The sequence below is a fragment of the Synchiropus splendidus genome, chromosome 12 (genome assembly GCF_027744825.2).
Source record: "Synchiropus splendidus isolate RoL2022-P1 chromosome 12, RoL_Sspl_1.0, whole genome shotgun sequence".
NCBI lineage: Eukaryota > Metazoa > Chordata > Actinopteri > Syngnathiformes > Callionymidae > Synchiropus > Synchiropus splendidus.
The window spans coordinates 19,295,863-19,316,028 of record NC_071345.1 but is presented as its reverse complement, the minus strand read 5'-3'; the positions used below and the strand labels follow the sequence as shown (position 1 = coordinate 19,316,028).

At 44.2% G+C, this 20,166-nt stretch overlaps 1 protein-coding gene across 5 annotated transcripts in view; it reads right to left on the bottom strand.

The window, feature by feature from the left end:
• The window catches only part of LOC128767966 (intermembrane lipid transfer protein VPS13B-like), a 252,311-nt gene that overhangs the window by 7,896 nt on the left and 224,249 nt on the right, over positions 1 to 20,166 (bottom strand). For all 5 annotated transcript variants that reach the window (XM_053880402.1, XM_053880401.1, XM_053880404.1 and 2 more), the window contains 9 exons: positions 18,325 to 18,480; positions 16,396 to 16,662; positions 14,081 to 14,164; positions 13,421 to 13,596; positions 10,098 to 10,268; positions 7,118 to 7,325; positions 4,252 to 4,440; positions 4,042 to 4,188; positions 368 to 654 (listed from right to left, as the gene is read on the bottom strand). In XM_053880402.1, coding sequence (XP_053736377.1) covers positions 368 to 654; positions 4,042 to 4,188; positions 4,252 to 4,440; positions 7,118 to 7,325; positions 10,098 to 10,268; positions 13,421 to 13,596; positions 14,081 to 14,164; positions 16,396 to 16,662; positions 18,325 to 18,480 — 1,685 coding nt within the window. The remainder of the gene's footprint in view (positions 1 to 367; positions 655 to 4,041; positions 4,189 to 4,251; positions 4,441 to 7,117; positions 7,326 to 10,097; positions 10,269 to 13,420; positions 13,597 to 14,080; positions 14,165 to 16,395; positions 16,663 to 18,324; positions 18,481 to 20,166) is intronic.

Below are 20,166 nucleotides of genomic sequence, written 5' to 3'. Positions count from 1 at the left end.
CTCCTTCCAAACCCAACATGCCAGATCTCCCTCTGCAGCCAGGCGGTGACACACTTCTTCTGTGTGTCCATGTTTGTGTTTCTGCCTCTGGCTTCAAACTCTAATCTCTTTTTACCACCTCATAAGACAGGATTTAAGAGCAGAGGAAAAAGAATTGAAAAAAAAAAAAAACGTCTTGGAGGGTTGCAGAACAAGTGGAGAGTTCGACAGTGGAAACACGTTGAGGGTGTTCCATTGCTTCACTGCCGGTGTTCAACAGGCTGTGACCGGTTTCAAGGCCTTCTCGCTTCGTGTCCCGTGCCAGTTTGGTTCAGTACCCTGCTTTTAAATGGACTGTCACCGCCAGTAAGTCACAAGGTTCACCCACCTGCTGTTCAGGCCACCTCCCGAGTCGGTTTCCCCGGGCATCGACACACTCTGCCTGGGGAAGTCTGGTCTGACCGGAGCGGGGAGGCTCCAGGCTGCAGATCCAGCTGTGGCATCGGACTTCAGCACACAACTGAAGAGCATGTGCTTTAGTGGCAGAGGCAGCACCTGCTTCTCTTGGTCCTCACTTTGGAGAAGATCCCAGAAGGGCACGGAGCAGGGCACAGCGGGGGAGGAAACATCTGACGGAGCCAGAGAGAAGAAGGACGTCGCTGGAATGTCACAGGGCTGAGGGAAGAGGAGAGGATGGGGAGACGAGGTGGAAAAAAAGATTAAATGGGTATTGTCATTGGAGAAAATGTGTCTGGTTCACTCTTTGACGCAGCTCTAAAGAACACACAATGTGCAATCTCCTCCCATGTGGGTGTACTTGTCTGCATTTTCATGGAATTCATTTAGATCAAGTACTGTCTCAGTCACGGCCACTGGAATCGCTCATATTCACCTCTCTGTCAATATATACGCAACCTTTTTTGTCATTTTTCTTCCAGGTGGGAATGGACTTAGCCATAAGACCATAGTTCAAAGACTGAAATGCAAGTAAAAAAAAGTGCAGTCACTAATAAAAAACAAACGTGTGACTCAAACTGGACTATTCTCCCGGGAAACAAGGTCTTGTACATGTAGTGGGGCACAGCGCAAACATGATAGGCCCTGATCAGGTTTTCTTTTTCCTCAACGGACGGCATTTCCCAAAGTAGTGCTTCAATAAAGATCCAAATCCAAAAAGATGCTCCAACTCTCAAACTGATTGAGTTTTTGAAGGCGCCAGAAGGAACTATGATGCACAAGGAACAGTGGGCGTGTTCAGGAGGCTGCAAGCCAATGGAGTGACAGAGTGCTTGTTGCTGTTTAGAGGCAGTCAACACTTTCCTCGCTTGCAAACCACTTTCAATCCGCCATGCCATCGTGATAGACCCTGCTTTTCTACTTGCAACTCACACCATCTCCAGGGGAAGACCCCACCCCTAGCCTCATGAGGGTCCATAACATATTTTGTCTTTCAGCGCGTGAAACTGAAGAACCAGATGTAGGAAGACCACCTGCAGCGGTCTGTAGCGATGTCACAACATTACACCCAACTCAGTGAAAACAAGATGGCAGCGAAAGACTTCTAAAGCCTTTACCAGACAAAACAGAAAAGATTGTATTCATATTATTTGTATCCAAAGGCTGTAGGATATCAAACTTTGACATGTTTTTGTTCGTAGTAATGAAGACAATAATAGTTATAATCATAGTAATAATAATAAGCAACTTTTTGTTGTTGTTGTTGTTGTTGCAAAAACAACCAAACAACCAAGTGTAGTCATTACACCCGGTAGATCTTCCTGTTGAAATAGCATATAATAATAAAAAATACACCTGGATGAAAACTCTTGAGGGCTCAATTGAACATATCAGCAGTGGTGTCTTCTCAGGTCACGCAACACACAGTTCCAGGTGCCCACGAGTCGAGGATCAAATTTGGCCGACATCTCCATTCGTCCATCAGAGGGAGAGGCGCGGCAGCCTTATTTAAACCTTCTGTCTGTCAACACTCGAATACCAGAGAACAAACACCCGCACACTGAAGAAAGCTGAAGTTCATTATTGATATTCAATGTGGCTAAAACGCTGGAAATTGATGATGTGCTGCTTCCATGTTTCATTTGCCAAAAACAATTTGAAAGAACAGAATAGCTAGAGCTCACATGAACGATCAGCAGCGTGTCAGATACTCTGTGGCGAAGTGAGCCGGAGATGAAAGAGGGCACATGAGACGCATGGAACATCAACAAAAGAACGGCGGATAAAACGCACTGCTATTGTTCTCTTTCATTCTTCACACTGAGCTTAGAGCTAAATTGGTAGCAGAGACACGGAGCTGCCCTGGCTGCGCAGCCAGTGTCAGTGAGCAGCAAGCGTGATGAATGGACACACTAGAAAGACATTCCTGGCCTTGTTTGTGGTCTCTGTTATTGTTAAATCATCACCCACTATTTGTTTTTTATAAACTTTTTTGAAAAATGTTCTCCAGTCATTTAGTGGCCACTGGCAGGCTCGGAGGATCTGAAGGCCCATGAAATGACATCACCGCCTTGTTGCTCCCTCTTTAGGGACAAGCGGCAGATGAAAGCACGAGGCGAAACCTGCATCCAATTCTGGCTGTTTGTCTAATACTCCTATGAAGTGCCATTGCCACATGGTGGGAGCAGCGGGGGGAAGTGGCAGGGAGCAACATGATCTGATGGAAAACGGTTAGCTACACCCTTGCAGTGTGCGGTATGACTAGATGCGCGTCTGAGTAATGCGTGCAGGGAATACGCTGTATGTGAGGTCTGGAGTCGACACGATGCAGGACTCCAGGAGGCAACGGTCGCATTAGCAGCTCTGTTGTTCACAGTCGCTCTGAGTCGATTTGCTTCTTCTGACGGTTTACATTCACAAGTGCCACTTTACTGACATGAAGATGTGGGGCACCACGAGCCACTGGGGGAAGCTTGGAGCGACTTCGATTAGCGCTGAAGACCGCCTGGTTACTACCGTCTTTGTGTCTGCATAATAATATAATAATAATAATAATAATAATACACTTGAGTTTTGCTTAGTTTGCGGTGAAAAGGAAAATCACAAAGCTAAGCTGCAGCAGTGAAAGAGCCAAATCCATGAAGCACTAAACCAAATGTGATGTGATGTTCCGTGGGTTGTGGAAATTGTGAATTACAATAGTAAGATATTGTGACTCTCTAGTAGTGATTACACCGTATCCTGTGTTTTATCGACCTGTTCAGAGTTGGTACACAGTAATGACGCATGCACGGCTGTGGCGGAGGACAGTTGACTGTCTAGCTAAGTGAGAGCGCTAGCCATTAAAGACCCAAAATGTTAGCAGCAGAAACTCACACTGAGGGATGACAAGAGGACTCCAAACCCGTACAGGGTTAGAATGCTGGTTCTGACAGCTGAGCACGTAACAACCAGAGGTAATGCGCACTGACAACGCCAACTTTTTTTTTTTGACGTGAGCAGCAGAGGTGAGGAGCCGTACATGTGACTGCTCCAGATGCTCAGCCCCCACAGGGGATTATTCAGGATAACTTCAGAACGTTTGTAAATCGCAATGAACCATCAAAACTCCACCAAAAATCAAACCACTTCTTAGTTAGCCTCTTCCTAATTAACCCTGCACATGTAGTTTATTTCAAGCGCATTTGTTAATTATCCATTTATCCGATTTATTATTTAGATTATTAGTTTTCTATTTATTTACTTATGATCTACATACTGATACTTCTCTTATAGTTTGTTTTTTTTTTCAGATTGTTTTTATATTTATGTGTCTTGTGTTGTTCGACAGCTGGTGACTTTACTTGTAACTTCACGGTTAATGTACGCTATTGATTTCTGTCTGACGCTTGTAGTCTTGGGTGTTTTTTGAGTCTTTCCTGACCTTTAGTTATAAAGAAGACGCACTTCCTGTCTCACTGTGACTCACTTTGTCACATATAAATGTTGTTATGAACCTGAACGACATATAAAGTATGATAAACATGATCCAGTTTGTCACCAGTCTCCTGTAGGCTGGAGCATAAATACATCGACATAAGTTGCACGGTCTGTGGTGAACCTCACCTGCTCATCAGAGCCCAGCGTGCTGTAGCTCAGCACCGGCCTGCACTGAATCGAATACGGACTGTTGTTGATGAGGATGGTCCGGTCCTCGATCTGTAAGATCTGGATTCCATGTCTCACCGAGGACGACACGCAGAACTGACACAGCTGCACAGAAGAACACAGAAGTGAGGAGCCATAACACCCACATTAACAGAAGCACTGGCGTACCTTCTGGGGTCCAGGGAAGGCTCCCAACGTGATGTCAGCATCCACATATCCTTCTTCATCCAGGGTGACCACCTCAGCACCTGCATCCTCCTTCCATCTTGGAGAGGTCAGGTCATGGACTAGCTTGAGTGCAGTGGACTTGTGGACAGTATTGGTTTGTGCCCAGTACAGGCCGATCTGAAAGGCTTCCTGGAGCGACAGAGTAACTCAACTTCAGCTTGTTGAACCCATGGCACAGTTGGAGTTTTCTTAGTCAACTATGACCCCTCGGACAGTCGTTTGTCGCCTAACAACTATTCTGTTACCTGCCATCACTGAGGCATTTTCTGCCACAGACCTGCAACTCAGTGGATACTTTCTCGTTTTTCAGACCAGACATAGTTGTGGATAAAAATCCCTGCGAGTCAGCAGTTTCAGAAAGATTCAACTCAGTGCATGTGGCACCAATAACCATGTCAACATCAACATTTCACATAGAAGAAATTACAGTGCAAATTGTCTTGTTTTTTAATTCTCATTAATATCGTCAGCCCTCAACCGTCACTCTCAAGACAGCTGGACTCAATCTGCTGCAGCAGGGAACCAATCGGAGCTTGAAACCGACATCATCTATGTGTCTACACACTTGCTACATGAGCGACTTTTCAAAATAGCAAATTAATACATCTACATGTTTAGATCCTGAGAAGTTTTGGAACACAGACGTACGTACGTTCCTGAAGTGTACAACAGAGTAGCTCTTGGAGTCACATGAGCTTCAGTCAGGAGACATAATACAGATGTCCTGAAATATTTCATGCACACATCTGGCAAGTGCAACTCGGCGGCATGGAGATACATGCCAGCTCAACTAAGCAATGCCCTTCCATGAACCAATCAGATCAAAGGGACTCGTCCTCTTGTTGTGGTGCAACAGCCAGCTGGCTCTCATGGAGCCACGCTGGGTTCTCATTCAATTACATTCTTTGCTTTCTGTTATGGACAACTTCAGCACTTGTTCCTGAAACTAGACAAACAGATACCCAGAAGAAGTGGGAACAGTGGCTGCTATCGTTTAGAGAGAGGAGAATGAAAAACAGCAGGAAGGTTCTTTGAGAATTGGATAGATGGATGGATGGATGGATGGATGGATGGATGGATGGATGGACGGACGGACGGTTGGATGGATGGATGGATGGATGGATGGATGGATGGACGGACGGACGGTTGGATGGATGGATGGTTGGATGGATGGACGGACGGTTGGATGGATGGATGGATGGTTGGATGGATGGATGGATGGATGGATGGATGGACGGACGGACGGTTGGATGGATGGATGGTTGGATGGATGGACGGACGGTTGGATGGATGGATGGATGGTTGGATGGATGGATGGATGGACGGACGGTTGGATGGATGGATGGATGGATGGACGGACGGACGGTTGGATGGATGGATGGATGGATGGTTGGATGGATGGACGGACGGTTGGATGGATGGATGGATGGTTGGATGGTTGGATGGATGGATGGACGTACGGTTGGATGGATGGATGGATGGATGGATGGATGGACGGACGGACGGTTGGATGGATGGATGGTTGGATGGATGGACGGACGGTTGGATGGATGGATGGATGGTTGGATGGATGGACGGACGGTTGGATGGATGGATGGATGGTTGGATGGATGGATGGATGGACGGACGGTTGGATGGATGGATAGATGGATGGACGGACGGACGGTTGGATGGATGGATGGATGGTTGGATGGATGGACGGACAGTTGGATGGATGGATGGATGGTTGGATGGATGGTTGGATGGTTGGATGGATGGATGGACGTACGGTTGGATGGATGGATGGATGGATGGATGGATGGACGGACGGACGGTTGGATGGATGGATGGTTGGATGGATGGACGGACGGTTGGATGGATGGATGGATGGTTGGATGGATGGATGGATGGACGGACGGACGGTTGGATGGATGGATGGATGGATGGATGGACGGTTGGATGGATGGATGGATGGTTGGATGGATGGACGGACGGTTGGATGGATGGATGGATGGTTGGATGGATGGTTGGATGGTTGGATGGATGGACGTACGGACGGTTGGATGGATGGATGGATGGTTGGATGGATGATGGATGGATGGACGGTTGGATGGATGGATGGACGGTTGGATGGATGGTTGGATGGATGGATGGAAATAGCTACGCACCCACAATTAATTGACATTTTTTTCTTCCTTTTTTTAACCCAAGCATTGGAAACATTGTTCATAGCGATGAGCTCAATGGGACAGCAGGGGGCAGGAGTGTTCCAGAACCGGCTTGCTCCACACACAAAGAGGTACCAAAGAAAAAGCAGCTCTTTTTACATTAAGTGAAAGATCTGGATCCAGATGGTAATTTTGAACAGCACCAAATTCCAATCATCTGTTCGCTGTTCCAATATGAACATTTCCTGGAATTTTTATTGACATCTGTTGATCCATTTTTGAATTATTTTGGTAACAGACACAAAGTGTCCAGTCCAGATAAATGACTGGTCCTGATTTAAATCGAGTTTTTCCCACATGAGTTGTTTGATTCTTGGCTCCCTACATGGCTTGTAACACCAAAAGCTTTGTTCATAGGAAATATAGCCATATGGTCTCCCTGGAAACACTCTAGACGTGAGGCAATGATGATCTTCAGCAACAAAACAAACACCAAACTAGATATATACAGTTAAAGAAGATGAAAATCTGGTGGCAGCCAAGACTGTTCTCTAGTCGAATGATAGCGTTGTATGATTATAACCTCTTCTATCACACAAATTATCCTGAGACTGAAGGATGGCTGCAAGAATGGCTGCGTAAGAATGCAACATTCCTACCTTGAAGTTGGGCGGGACAATGACTTTGCCGGCTGGTATCTGCAGCACGATGTTTTCTCCCTCGAAGAGCCACAGATCCCACTGGGAGTGGTTGGCCAGCAGGGCCCAGGGCAGAAGCTCCACCAGCAGGGTGTTCAGGCCCAACTTCCAGCAGGACAACTTCACCTGCATGGGGCTGTCCCACTGGGCAAGACCCCCCACCGCTGACCTGCACGAAGAGGATTTCAGATGAAGTTTAGCTTGACCAGTAGTGCGTCTTTGTGTCATCAACAGTAAATGGTCACTTTTAGCTATACAGTTGTTTCGATTGTCGGCTATTTTCAGTCACACAGTATAATATTCAGCTTAACGGCAAAGCGTTTTCAGACACAAAAGTCGGACCAAAATATGAAACAAATGGCTTCACATAAACACGTTGTGCTCAACTGTTTCTCTACTCGTTTTGGCTGTTTTGATATGAAAGGACAATGTGAGGTCTAATTCGTAGTTTTCCCACACTCATGGCGGTAGCATTGTGTTTTCGAACCTCAACACTCTCAGCAAAGGAGGCCTGCTGAGATATACAGAGTTTGTGTTTATTAAACAAGTGTCTAGTGTCGACTGACAGAAATCACAACACAAAAGCAAAGCTAGGAGCTCAAGTGTGAAATATCCTCAAGTGCTTAATAATGGTTTCAGCCTGCGGAGGAATTCAAACATGCTACAGGCTGATGTTCTTCCTGATTTTCAGCGACAAGAATTTCATCAAGAACCAGGAGGAGAGCGTGCAGCTCACTGTGGCCAGGGAAACGGCTGATTCACAGCGGATTTTTAAAATCTGAGAAGGGATTTTTGTTTTTAAACATTACTTTTGCAACTTCAAAAATAGCCAAGCCATTTTTTTTTAGGGATGAAGAAGTACGAACTGTTAAACAAGCTTATTCACAATGTCTGGCAAACAAAGTGACATTTCAAAAATAAATCTTTTCTTTCTAGGTCGAAAAAAATACAAAAAAGTAAGTCGAATGTGCAGTAATCCTCCTCTGCATGTGTGGCTTCAACACAACAGCACGTATGCTCAGAGTGGCGCCACAGGCTGATCGAGTCCACAGGACCAGGTTGTTTACAGTCAAGTTATGAAACACAAGCATATAGAGAGACCAGTTGACAAGACATCTGGGAACTCAAACGGGCATGTCGAGACAGACAAACAGGCAGACAGAAGAACAAACACACAATCACTTTTCCACCAATCCGCTGACACAACAGTCATTTCACGGTAATCATGTTCCTGCGAGCAGCAAACAGTGTGGAGAGCCAGGAGTCAGCCAAACAAACAGTTGAGTGCTCAGACTCACTCCGGAGTTCAAAGCCATCAGAGGAGACTCCAGATCTGACGCTCCCCAAAGCCTGTCATCTCAAACTTGTCACAACCATCGCCTGCTGTGAACCGGGCTCTTAAAGATTACAGAAAAAAAAGGCACCGCAGATGCCTCCAAAATGTCGGGAACAGCAGATAATGTTTCTCACATGATGCCAGAGAAACATTCTGCTCACATGGGAGACACTTGTCACGTGATAAATTCATCTTCATCTGTGTCTGTCCGTCATTAACATCAGCGAATAGTGATCAAGTGCTTCAGATCACTTCACACAGGAGGTGTAGCAGTTAGCATCAAAGTCGGGTTTGTACATCCAGTTTGAATGCTGCTGGTGTAGTACCAGACACCACAACACTGGAGTCCAAAAATTCATTTTCTGACAGTCAATTCTGGGCAGCGGGGTGGCAGAAGTCTGGGGACACCCTCAACTGTGAAGGTCGCAGATGCTTCTGGACTGAGGAAGGAAACAGGAGTGCCCAGAGGAAACCCACGCCAGACACCATCTTCCACACGTTGAAAATGCATAAACTTAAGATGAAAACTAAGATGAAAAGATGATGGTGATGATTTAAAAAAAAAAGTATTTCGAGGTCACTGCCACTGTAACTAGAATATCCAGATGCTAATTTAACTTTTTTTTCTTATGAAACTGAAGTGCAGTAAAGAAGCATGGGGAAAGAAGGAGGTTTCCGGACACGTCTGGTTACTGCCCTCTGAAATAGTTTTTCCAAAGCTAGCTGCAGAGTTGTATTAGAACTTACGAAGGTGTCCCGCTAATATGTAATATCCATTTAATGTCCCTGTAATAAGCTTAATGTGTTAAAATCCTTCTATTGCTCTATCAGCTATGATCCCAGTTACTCTGAACTGAACTCTCTGTTTGGTTCAACCAGTGCGTTCTGTGTGTCTCCGCAGGTTGTCAGAATGAATTTCCTTCAAGAGGATCAACAGTGTACTCTTTCTTTCAGAGGACAACTCACAGGACAGAGCCTGACAGTCCTGAAAACCTGACACAAAACCATCAGCTACTCTGTAACATGAAAATGTGAGTGATATGTGTGGTGGTTAAACATATGGGTGTAATGACCGTTTGGGATGTGGGGTGCACAGAAACCTAGGCCACCACAGGAAGACATGTGGTCTCCATGTCCGGCAGATCTAGAGGGACTTTGTTCACGAACATGCGGCTAGGTTTTCATCTGCTCTTATCAAGACGTGATTGCTCTGTGACAAAAGATGATTCCCAGAGTGACATTTGTGGGCAGATTCCCATGTGTGCGCTGATCAAAGGTAAATGTAAACTCATGCGCTCGGCTGCATAAACAAACTCGCACACACAGACATATATGAGCGGCTCTCTCTTGCGAGCTCCTGCCAAGTTCCAGCTGCACTGAGAGGCTCTATGACGTGTTAGTGTGTGTGTGTGTGCATGAGTGGAAGAAGTGTGACTGAGAAACAGCTGAAGTCTCTCGGCTGAACGCCTCTGCATTTTCCTCACTAACTAATGATTATAAACTGCAGACTTGGAAAACAAACCAAAAAAATCATACTTTCTGAATGTTTGAAGGCTCCAACATTCAGTCAAGCTCCAGAGTTATTCCCTTATTCAAGGCGGATACCTGTCAGATTCTTTGGCGATGTAAGGCCAGGGGTGATCAGAGGAGGACTTGGGTCCATAGAAATCAGCCAGGATGTGCTCGAGCTTTTCCTCGCTCCAGGTCTTGTTGACTATCTGCTTGATGAGGCTTGTTGAGATGGGAACAGCACAGTGTGACGCGTCTTCCTCCTCCCTGGGAAAGAAAGCAGGGAACCAACCAATCAGAGGCGGCACCTTCCACACTATTTTATCACATTTATTTCCAATGTTCTGTTGCATCCGGGTCAGAGCCAAGGCCTGGAACTAAGTCAGGACCATCATGTGATTTCAGGTGGTCCAAAAAAGAGAAAAGATGAAAAAGGGGCAGAAATTACATGCTACTTTTTAATTGTAACATTATTGCCAAATGTAATCCAGGTCAATGGATAAAAGGTGAAACCCCAAAAACCATGAAATGACGTTCAAATTTCACATTTTAAAGTGCACCAAAAACCAGGTCACCAACAAAGCATGTCGATGATCTTCTAAGATGATCCATGACACGATCCATGTTTGCCCTTTGAAAGGCAAACCTGCACAGCATATCAGTATATCAGAAAAACCAATCCAAAAAATGCTTGTGGCCTCTGTCGATCGAGCATATAGGGTAATCCGGCAGGTCATTTTGTGAAGCGTGCACACAAGAATGATCTGATGACGCAGCCTCGCAGCCACCGACCGGTTCAGGCAGTGGACTGGCACCAAAACACAGTGGAGGTTGTCAGTTTTCAGAATCAGAAAACTTTATTAATCCCAAGGTAAATTGTGTTCATAACCTGCTCTGTACACAACATATCACAATAAATTAAAAAAGTATAATATTATAAAGCACAAAAAAAGCAATACAAAAGAGCTTAGAAAACAATGTGCAAGAAAATGCTGTTCAAGAACAGAAAAACGTGCCAAAGAATTCCTTCATTACAATTTTTTCAGGGATGACTTGTATGTTTTTATTGCCACAGGAAGAAAGGACCTCCTGCGGCGCTCGGTCTTTGACATGGGTAGTCTCAATCTATTGGTCCATGTGCTTTTGTATTGGACCAGGAGCTGATGGAGGGGGTGGGTGATGTTGTCCAGGATGTTCATCACCAGCATAACAACTGGAGTTCATGAGTTACCACATTGTTATGATGAAAAAGCTAGCTGACCAGAGGGCACAAAAAGTCATGGAGGACTAGAGAGTCACATGCAGAATCTGTTTCTGTACTGGGAAGGTGGTTCTCCATTCATCTGGAGGTTTAGGAACTCTGTGTCACTGACCTGAGCAAGACCAACGAACCACATGATCACTCCTGAAGTGGCTGAGGAAAGGGAAGTTTGGAACTGAACACTGTTGGTGTTGGGATGACGATTGTAGGTCGAAGGTGCGCAGCTTTCTGCACGACTTTCCTTCAAAGTCTGCCACAGCAACATGGACATCCATTTTCACAAGGAAAACAGACATCTTCTGACAGGCCAGAATGTTGCTATTGTTCTGCTCAGTTAAATTAAACCGAGCCCATTAAACTCACTTTCACCCAGAAACCTCAAATCAGCCTTTTCCCTCGACAGTCTGACAGCATTACAAACAATCATTTACCCAGCCAAGCGGCAGTAAGTGACCCGATTGGATACCTCCGGCCCAGACTCTGGTCAATTATGGTTTTACAAAACAAAGAATTACAAGAAAAAAAAAAAGTCCAAACCAAAAATAGATTCTTCCTTCCCCCTGCTTGGCCAGTGCCCAGCAGCCTCACCACCAGACTTTATTAATGGCCTCTATTGTGCTATAAAAGGAACTGAGAAGTGCTGAGGAGAAATACAGGGTGACGACAAGATGCCTCTCATCCACCACGGTTCTGAAAGCGGTGGGAAACGGTGGCCTCTGACTGAAACCCTGGGGTTTTGCCAAAGTAAGTAGAGAAGAAGGTTACAGTTGTGGATGAGACAAAGTTTGTCTCAGTGTCGCAGACCACAGATCCACTCTCATCCATTAGAGCCCACAAGTATGTGTAATTACAGGAAGGAAAGATGAGCTGTTGACCAGCGAACATTTGAGCTGGGGGAGGTTTAGGGTAAGGGGCACTGTGGCGGCCGCGTGTTTTGTGCGTGTGTTTACGGCTCTGAAGGTACATTTACAACTGTGGCTTGTCGAGGGAATTTTGCGAGGGGATGGAAAAAGATGAGACTGGAATTCAGGAGAGGAGGATTTGTACATTTGTGTGGTTAGAGGCAGTTTGGACTCGGGGGGGCTCATGTGGTTGCGGAGCACGTAGATAAGACGCTCAAGGGTTGTGATCTTTCTTTCTGGGAGCATGAAAAGGATTTATCTACAATAACAGGAGCCAAATTTATTCCCAGTCACTGCATGACTATTGTGGTTCCCCTCTGGCTGCTGCAATCAAAACAAACTATGTGACCAGATATCTAAACAGAAAGTGCTTATAGAAAATAAAACGCTCCTGGGAAAAACACATCCCACTTGTTTACTTGCAGATCACTCGCAGCGGTGACCAAACATGTTCTTCCATCCCTACAAGGAACGACAATGATCATGCAAACACTGATTAAGAATACAAAATGACAAATACTCTGCGTGGGAGGATTCAATTCAATAAATAGAATATAAAGGCTGCATTAATGGGCAAGGCTGTTAACCCATTTGTTCTTCTTGGACAGAGACAAAATGATAACCAGATGATGCTGGAGAGACTGAAGTTCCAAACGCATTATTCACAGTGATGCCAGTTCAACGTAAGTGTGTTTTTTCAGTGCTTTTCCAGTAAAAAAAAGGTCATGTTAAAATATTGTTAGGCTGGAAGGCAACATCTTTAAATCCAAACTCACAACAACATGTAGTTGATGAATTTATACAGGCATATATGCTGGGCAAGAATACTGGGTAATCTTACTGGAATGTCATGTGATGACAAGATCAGCTGCTCCACTTCAAGTTGGCACACCATCCCATGTTAACCATCAGCTCTCCATTGTTTAGTTTAGCGCACAAAGAGGTCATAAATGGATGGATTCATGTCTGTGCTCACCAGCTGCTGTGGCGGAAGTTCAGTTGATCACTCGGGAGAACAGATGAACTGAGGTGGAAGCTAGTATATAGTACAGCTAGTATGAATCTGAGCTGACTGATGCGACTCTTTCACTACCACAGATTCAAGATGGAAACAGATATTGAAAGTTGGGCTCAAGTGGGAAATGACTGAACCACCTGCACATGATGTGAGGCAAGTTACGAACACACTCACGTAACAGTATCCACACCGCTGGACTCAGTGCACTCTTATGACAGGACCATGTTTCGAGTGTTACCTGGCCTGGAAGGTGAGGTGATGGGTGAGGTCGGCTTCAGTGTTCAGCAGAGGGTCCAGCTGCCCCTGGCCTGTGATCAGCTGGCTCTCTCTCAGGCCTAGACTTCTCTTCTCTATGTGTACGATGACTGGATCAGTCAGGTGGCTCCTCATGACAAAGAGCGGACTGAAAATGACCTGGAATGGAAAACAAAAACATCTCTATGTGAAGTACTTGTGCTGCTTAATTATATTACTTTCTTGCATTGTTTTTATTTATATTTACACACTCATTTATTCTTAACGTAGTCCAACTGTTAAAAAAACCCCATTTATTTTATTTTCCGATAATTAAAAAAAAAATGTTATTCTTAAATATGCCTTTAAAATCATTAAATTACAGTCTTGAAATGGTTCATAAGATGTTTCAAAAACAATTGGGGATTCAAGGACCGTTTTCATAACGTATGAAACTGTCACCATTCATATTTTATTTTTAAGTTACAATACCAGGGGTTCTTTCAATATGAGATCAATAATTATATGAAAAGTTGAAAATGATGAAAAGTTTGGGACAGTGTAATTACACATTATTAATTAGTAATTCCTTTATTAATTCCTTTATTAATGGTTAATAATTGCTAAAATCTAAAGTGTCACCACTTTTTCAGTTGAGACTCACCACTCTCTGCTGCATGTGAGAGTCAGGGGCGATGGTGAGCAAGGTGCACCACACATAGAGCAGCGAGCCACTGGAACAAGGCACCTAGAGGGAGACAAAGTATTTGAGCTTAAAGATCAGGACAGTCTTGCTCCGTAAAACGATTATTAGCTGGTGGAGATTTCAACATTATTTGCTTCATTAGAATTCTAGACAGAGAGAGAGAGAGAGAGAGACAGAATTGTTGTCCTGTTAAACAGATTTATGATTTCTTTGTCTTTATTTATTTACTGTATTTCAGTGACATAGCAAAACAAAAAAGTACACACAAACATGAAGAGAGAACTACAACAAATTTGGACAAATGAAGTGAAAATATTATCGGTACACAGTCTGGCACAACTTTACAATAACATATTTTTACCTACTTTGAAAGTCATTTGGGGTCCCCAATAGTATATCAATATTAAAATATCAAACATTGTATCAAACTACTAATGAAAGCCACAAAACCTTCAATGGATCGTTTTATCATCATTTTTGGGGGAAAAAAGATGACGTTTAGTTTAGTTTTTAATGGCCCAGTATGAGGCATGTAAATATGGTTTTCTTGCCTCTGTACAATGAAGAGCCAGTCTATGGTAGAGCAGCTACTGGTTCATTTATAACCCTCACATGAATGGCATTGTGGGAGGGTAGATACTGTATAACCGAGCAGATCTCCAGCAGGAGCCCATCTCCTGTGTTTCCCATCATCTGGATTGTATCTGACTGAATGTGAGCAGACACCTTGAGCCAACCAGACCAGGCCGAACATATAAACAAGAGAATAAAGTGAGGGAAATCAGTGAGAAGTTTGTGAACTAACTGTTGTGGAAACATTAAGTTAGGCTCCTGTTAATATGCTGCAACGGTGTCCCACTGAGGACATTGCGACGGGAGCTCTAAAATGTCAGAGGGTAAACTAAGTATTTAAGACAGGTAAACTGTGAGGGGTAAAGAGCAGAAGCGAGCAGGACACCAGAGTGAAATGGTAGGAGACAGCCGAGATAGAGAGATCTAAGGACTCAAACACCAAATGGCTTTTATTTCCAGCCAAAACTCCAGATGTGTAATGAATGGCGGCTCTGATGGGAAGAGATAGCTGCCAAGGTTGGAGAGGCGCCAGAGATGTTCAGACCAACACACAGAAGCCGAGGATGAAGAGCGGCCAGCCATAAACAGCATGGGGTACACAGAGCAGGACAACAGAACAAGAGCAGGATCAGGAAGAAAAGAACACAAGACAGATGGATCATCTGGTGCTAATCCGCCAGTGTAAAAGTGACTTCAAAGCCTCTCATTGTGCCCACATATCATCTAGGGTTTCCTGTCTGTGGTTAGTGTTGTTATGAATCAGCATAAACTGCATTTCGGCCGCTCAGCATCTTTGCATAACAGATTGGAAAGTGGAATACCTTTGAAAGTCAATCTGAGTGGACAATCTCAATCTGTTCTCCAGTAGTGAGCAACAGTTCTGCCACTGTGGCCACCCAGGAGAGGCGGGATCTGGCCATAGTTGGTGGTCCCAAAGGATGCAGCACACGTGTGGATGAGCTGCGGGCTGGAGATCTTTTGTTTTATCTGTTTACGCGGCCGCATCATTGCGCTGAATGTGCTATTAGCAAGCTGAGCAGCATGAATGGCTTATAGGAAGACTACACCTTCACGCCAGGGCTTTTCAAACTCCATTACTCAGGGGGCTAAAACTTCAAAAAACAAGTCCTTGGTCAATTAAACAGTGGACAAATGGAATTCTTTGTTGGAGAAAAGTAGTTGATCAGAGTGCCTTTTCATGATTGAATGCTAACTCTCTGTAGCTTCAAAACACATGAATGTGTCTGTAACCACTGACTCACAACACGACATGCAGTCTGGTTCATCTGCTCTCTGAGCTTTCACCACATGACCTTGATTTTTTTAGGAATTTTCCAGATTGGCTGGCCAGATTTGCCCCCCTATGTCATGATTTTAAAGTTTCTTTGCACCAGTTCCTATGAACGGGAACAATTCTGTGGAGGTCAGACAACCACTTGAGGTCTTCAAGTCATGTCAGATATTTTAAAGAATTTTTTTTTAATAACTGTGGCTGCACTATGAAGAAAAAAATAATATTTTTGGCTTATTGTTTACAAGAAAAAACAAGAAAAATTCTTCAGTATCAATATGTCTGTTCCCAACATTGTTGGTATCAAGGTCAACAAGTATCAAAAATGCTGAGCAACAGCACAGTAGAATGTATGGGGAGCCCCAAAACTTTTTTCCACCACCCTATAATAACTGCATCTTAGTTGTACCTGGACGACCGAGCTGTTGGCACTCTTGTCTCTCCTCTCCAGCTGTACGTCCTGGGACCAGTCTTCATCTCCTTTGGCCTTCACACACAGCTCTGTCATCTCAGCATCTTCCAGCACATAAGAGGGCAACTTTGCGCCGGCCTCCAAGCAATCGCAATGCTCCCTGACCACGGTCTGACCGTCAGGACCCACGTAGTGCTGGACCACCCTCAGTTCGATGTCCTGAGCCAGGTAACTGCACATCATCTGTCGCCCGCAGATAATAACCTGCAGTTTGAAGACGAGAGCCAGTCATCATCAACACTGCTAAAAATATACGCTGAAGACAAACACCTTTGGAAATAATGTCAAAAAGAACTTCAACATATTCTGATGATGTGCATATACAGTAAGTCCATTAATTCACTACTGAGCAGATTTGACTTCTTTTGAATTCACGACGCATGAATGAAGGAGTTAAACAAGCTCAACATGTAAACCTGGCTCTGTGGCTCAGTCACACACTGAATCTTCCTGATTGGCCAGTCTACGCAAGAACAGCAGTTAAGTTAGGATTGTGTGTCTGTACACTGCTCCAGGTTTTCACGCCGACGCCTAACTTCACTGCCACGGCCAGAAGAAGAGGGAGAAGCTGATAAAAAATGCTGGAAATTCCAAATAAAAGCAGATGGTGGCAAATCAGTGAGAAGCAGAATGACGACACTCCACACGTATCCTTTTGCCATTTGTGAATTTGTCGTGAATTGGATGTGACCTGCGCTCGTTCTCTGTCATTAGGTCAAATGGGAACAAGATGTAAGCGACGTCTCAGACGAAGATGGAAAGAATGTTTCAGCCTGTTTTGACTGGAGGACATGATAGACACTTGACACTGTTTACACTAGATGGTGACGCCACCCGGCTCTGTTGACATCACACGTTTTCAGTCTCTGACTCCAAATGTGATTCCAATTGTTGAAGCTACACCAGTCGGTAAAAGTCAGGTTCCTAAGAGAATAGCAATTATTCAAGGAATGTTATAAGTAGCATTGTGCTCACTTTAGTTTGTTGCTGCTTCACACATACGGCTCTGTCTTTGGCACGGTGTAGCTAGCATTTATCTCTAGTCAAAGAGCTGGAGATCAGTGTCTGTAAAGTCTGATGTATTTTGAGGCATTTGTGAATGAAAGAAGCAACACACGAATCTCAATACATGTCATGACTTGGTCCTCATCAGCTATTGTTTACATTAATCTGCAACAAAAGCACATTGATTGACACAACACTATGAAACATAAATCATGATTGAATTTCCAGAGTTATAAAGGCTCATGGCAAAAAAGAAACAACAAAAACAAGCACATTACGTCAGGACACAAACAAGGTTTAGTGTTAAAGTGACGTAAGGATGCACCAATACCAGTTTTTCAAAAACGAGTAGTGTGCAAGTACTTGCATTTCAGTACTCACTGATGCTGACACCGAGTACTTACGCCATTAGACATAAAGTTACTATTTTTATTTATCCATATATGTATATCATTATTTGAACAACATTTCTCAGTATGTTTTTCTTGTGCATGGGTGACGGTCATAAGTTTCACTGCAGTGCTAACACAAATTTTACAAAATTGACATTCAAAAACTACATGCAGGTTCCGTGGTATCGGTGGGCACTCTATAAGTACTTAAGCCCAATACTGGTATTGTGTATCTATTAGTAAGTCTTGTGTCCCAGTTTTTTTAGCTGGAAGAAGAAGAAGCGATACACACGTGAACAGATGGTACTCCAGAACACAACCATTATATCCCTGTTCCTACCAATGTGTAGAGAACTTTTTGAGTTTTAACTTCAGATCGACAGCTAAATGCAGATGCTCACATCATCAAGAACAGACTCTGATGTGTCTCTTGTGCTTGTACTCATCAAATGAGAGCTGAAACAATCACCTGTTTCTGGACCCCGTTGAGCTGCACGACTTTGATGATCAGTGAGGCGGTGCGTCCCTTGTACTCGATGGTCCTCAGCAGGGTCCCCACATTGTCCACGCTGAAGGCCTCTGACCAGCGCCAGTTTCCCCAGCCTTCTATGCAGATGTGGAGCAGCTGTGGGATGGGACAGACGCACACAAATAGACACCACAGACACACCAAACAACAGAGGTTAGTCTTCCTGCCCTTTATTTATCCTGGAGTGAAATGCACATAAACAACAAGTTTCTTTGTTGAGAATATATCTGCGCAACAACACAGTTCCTGTTTACTGGTGTTGGGCAGGTCTGCTGCTGTTGGACACAAAGAATAGAAGCAGACACACACAACAAAGTGGATGGTGGAAACACAGCTGATGTGGAAGCTTGCTGTGGCCCCATGTGTGTGTTTGGGCATTGGTGTGGTTGAAAAGTCTGCACTCCACACGTCTAAATAAGAGGCAGATCGCTTGGCCCCCGATCACTTTGGCTTCAACGCAGCAGTGTGTGTGGCTAGGTGTAAACACAGATCAGAGACAGAGGTAAACAGACACTTCTCCTATTTTTAACGTATTTACAACACCACATTATTGTACTGCAAAGTGTGGTGTGTTTCAACAAGGAATAAAATATGACATCATATTGACATAGCACATAGACAACAAACGCACGCTTTTCATGCAGGAGAAACTGCAGCCTGAAAAAAGAAATACTACCATGTTGTTTACCCAGTCGTGTTCCAGCTGTCATTTAGATAAGATGGGTTTGATAGAGAATGAAGATTTATGTATTGATATGCAAGTTTTTTTTTAACAATCTACTGTATGTATTTTGAGATGGCAGAAGTCAGGCCATGAACTCTGGCCCAGTAATGTCTGTTCCACCAAGTGTCCAGATCCTGAAGGGCCACAACCAAACCAAGCTCCAGAGCAAATACGGAGGAGAAGCAACACAAGTAGGGGACAACTGTGGAAGTGAACTAGCAACATAGAGATGACCATGGTAGACTAACCTTAACCCTGACCGTCAACTTACTAAATATTTAGTTGCGTCGTATAACGTATAATAACATCGTAAAAACAGCCTCTTTAGTCATTTTGACCTTTAGTGCAAAAAGATGAAGTGACAACCTCCATCAATTCATGATGCATGTTGTGACACATCTTTTATTCTGATGTATCCCAGGTAAAAAATGCAGCTCTGTCCATTTGCTACAACACAATCAGCCGCGACACTTCAGGCACTTCCAGTGGAACCAAGTCTTTAACAGATGGAAAACGTTCAGTTGATATGACAAAGATGAAGCGGCATAAGACAAACCAAGGGATGGGATACAATTTCAGACCTCTTCCTTTTAAGAGGTCCCAGTTCGAGAGGCTCAGTAGTGAAACAAAAATACATTAATGAACATGTTTTTTTTAAACAATTATTTCATGACAGCTGTTGGACGGGGGCATATTATCTATGTGCAGGCAAATTTCAATGTTGCTTCCCCCTTGGGCAGCGTGGCTGACCTTCCACCTGACTGAACTCCCTGCGTCACCCTGGAGCTGACAGAAGTTTAAACATGAGAGAGCTCTGCGAGAAGGTGAAAAAGACAGGCCATGCCTTCCACAAGGCGAGTGAGGAAAGAAGGGGCGGACGGGTGGGTTCACTACCCTGCCCCAGGAGACAGCGCCAGATTGAAACACTGAACAGGGTTTTTTGAAGACTTGACGATTTACACATCGCTCAAACGTGCTGAACATTTAACCAATCTGTTAAAAGAAAAACAAATTTCCCAAAGGTCAGAGAGCACGGGTAAAGCCTGGTCAGGACCTTC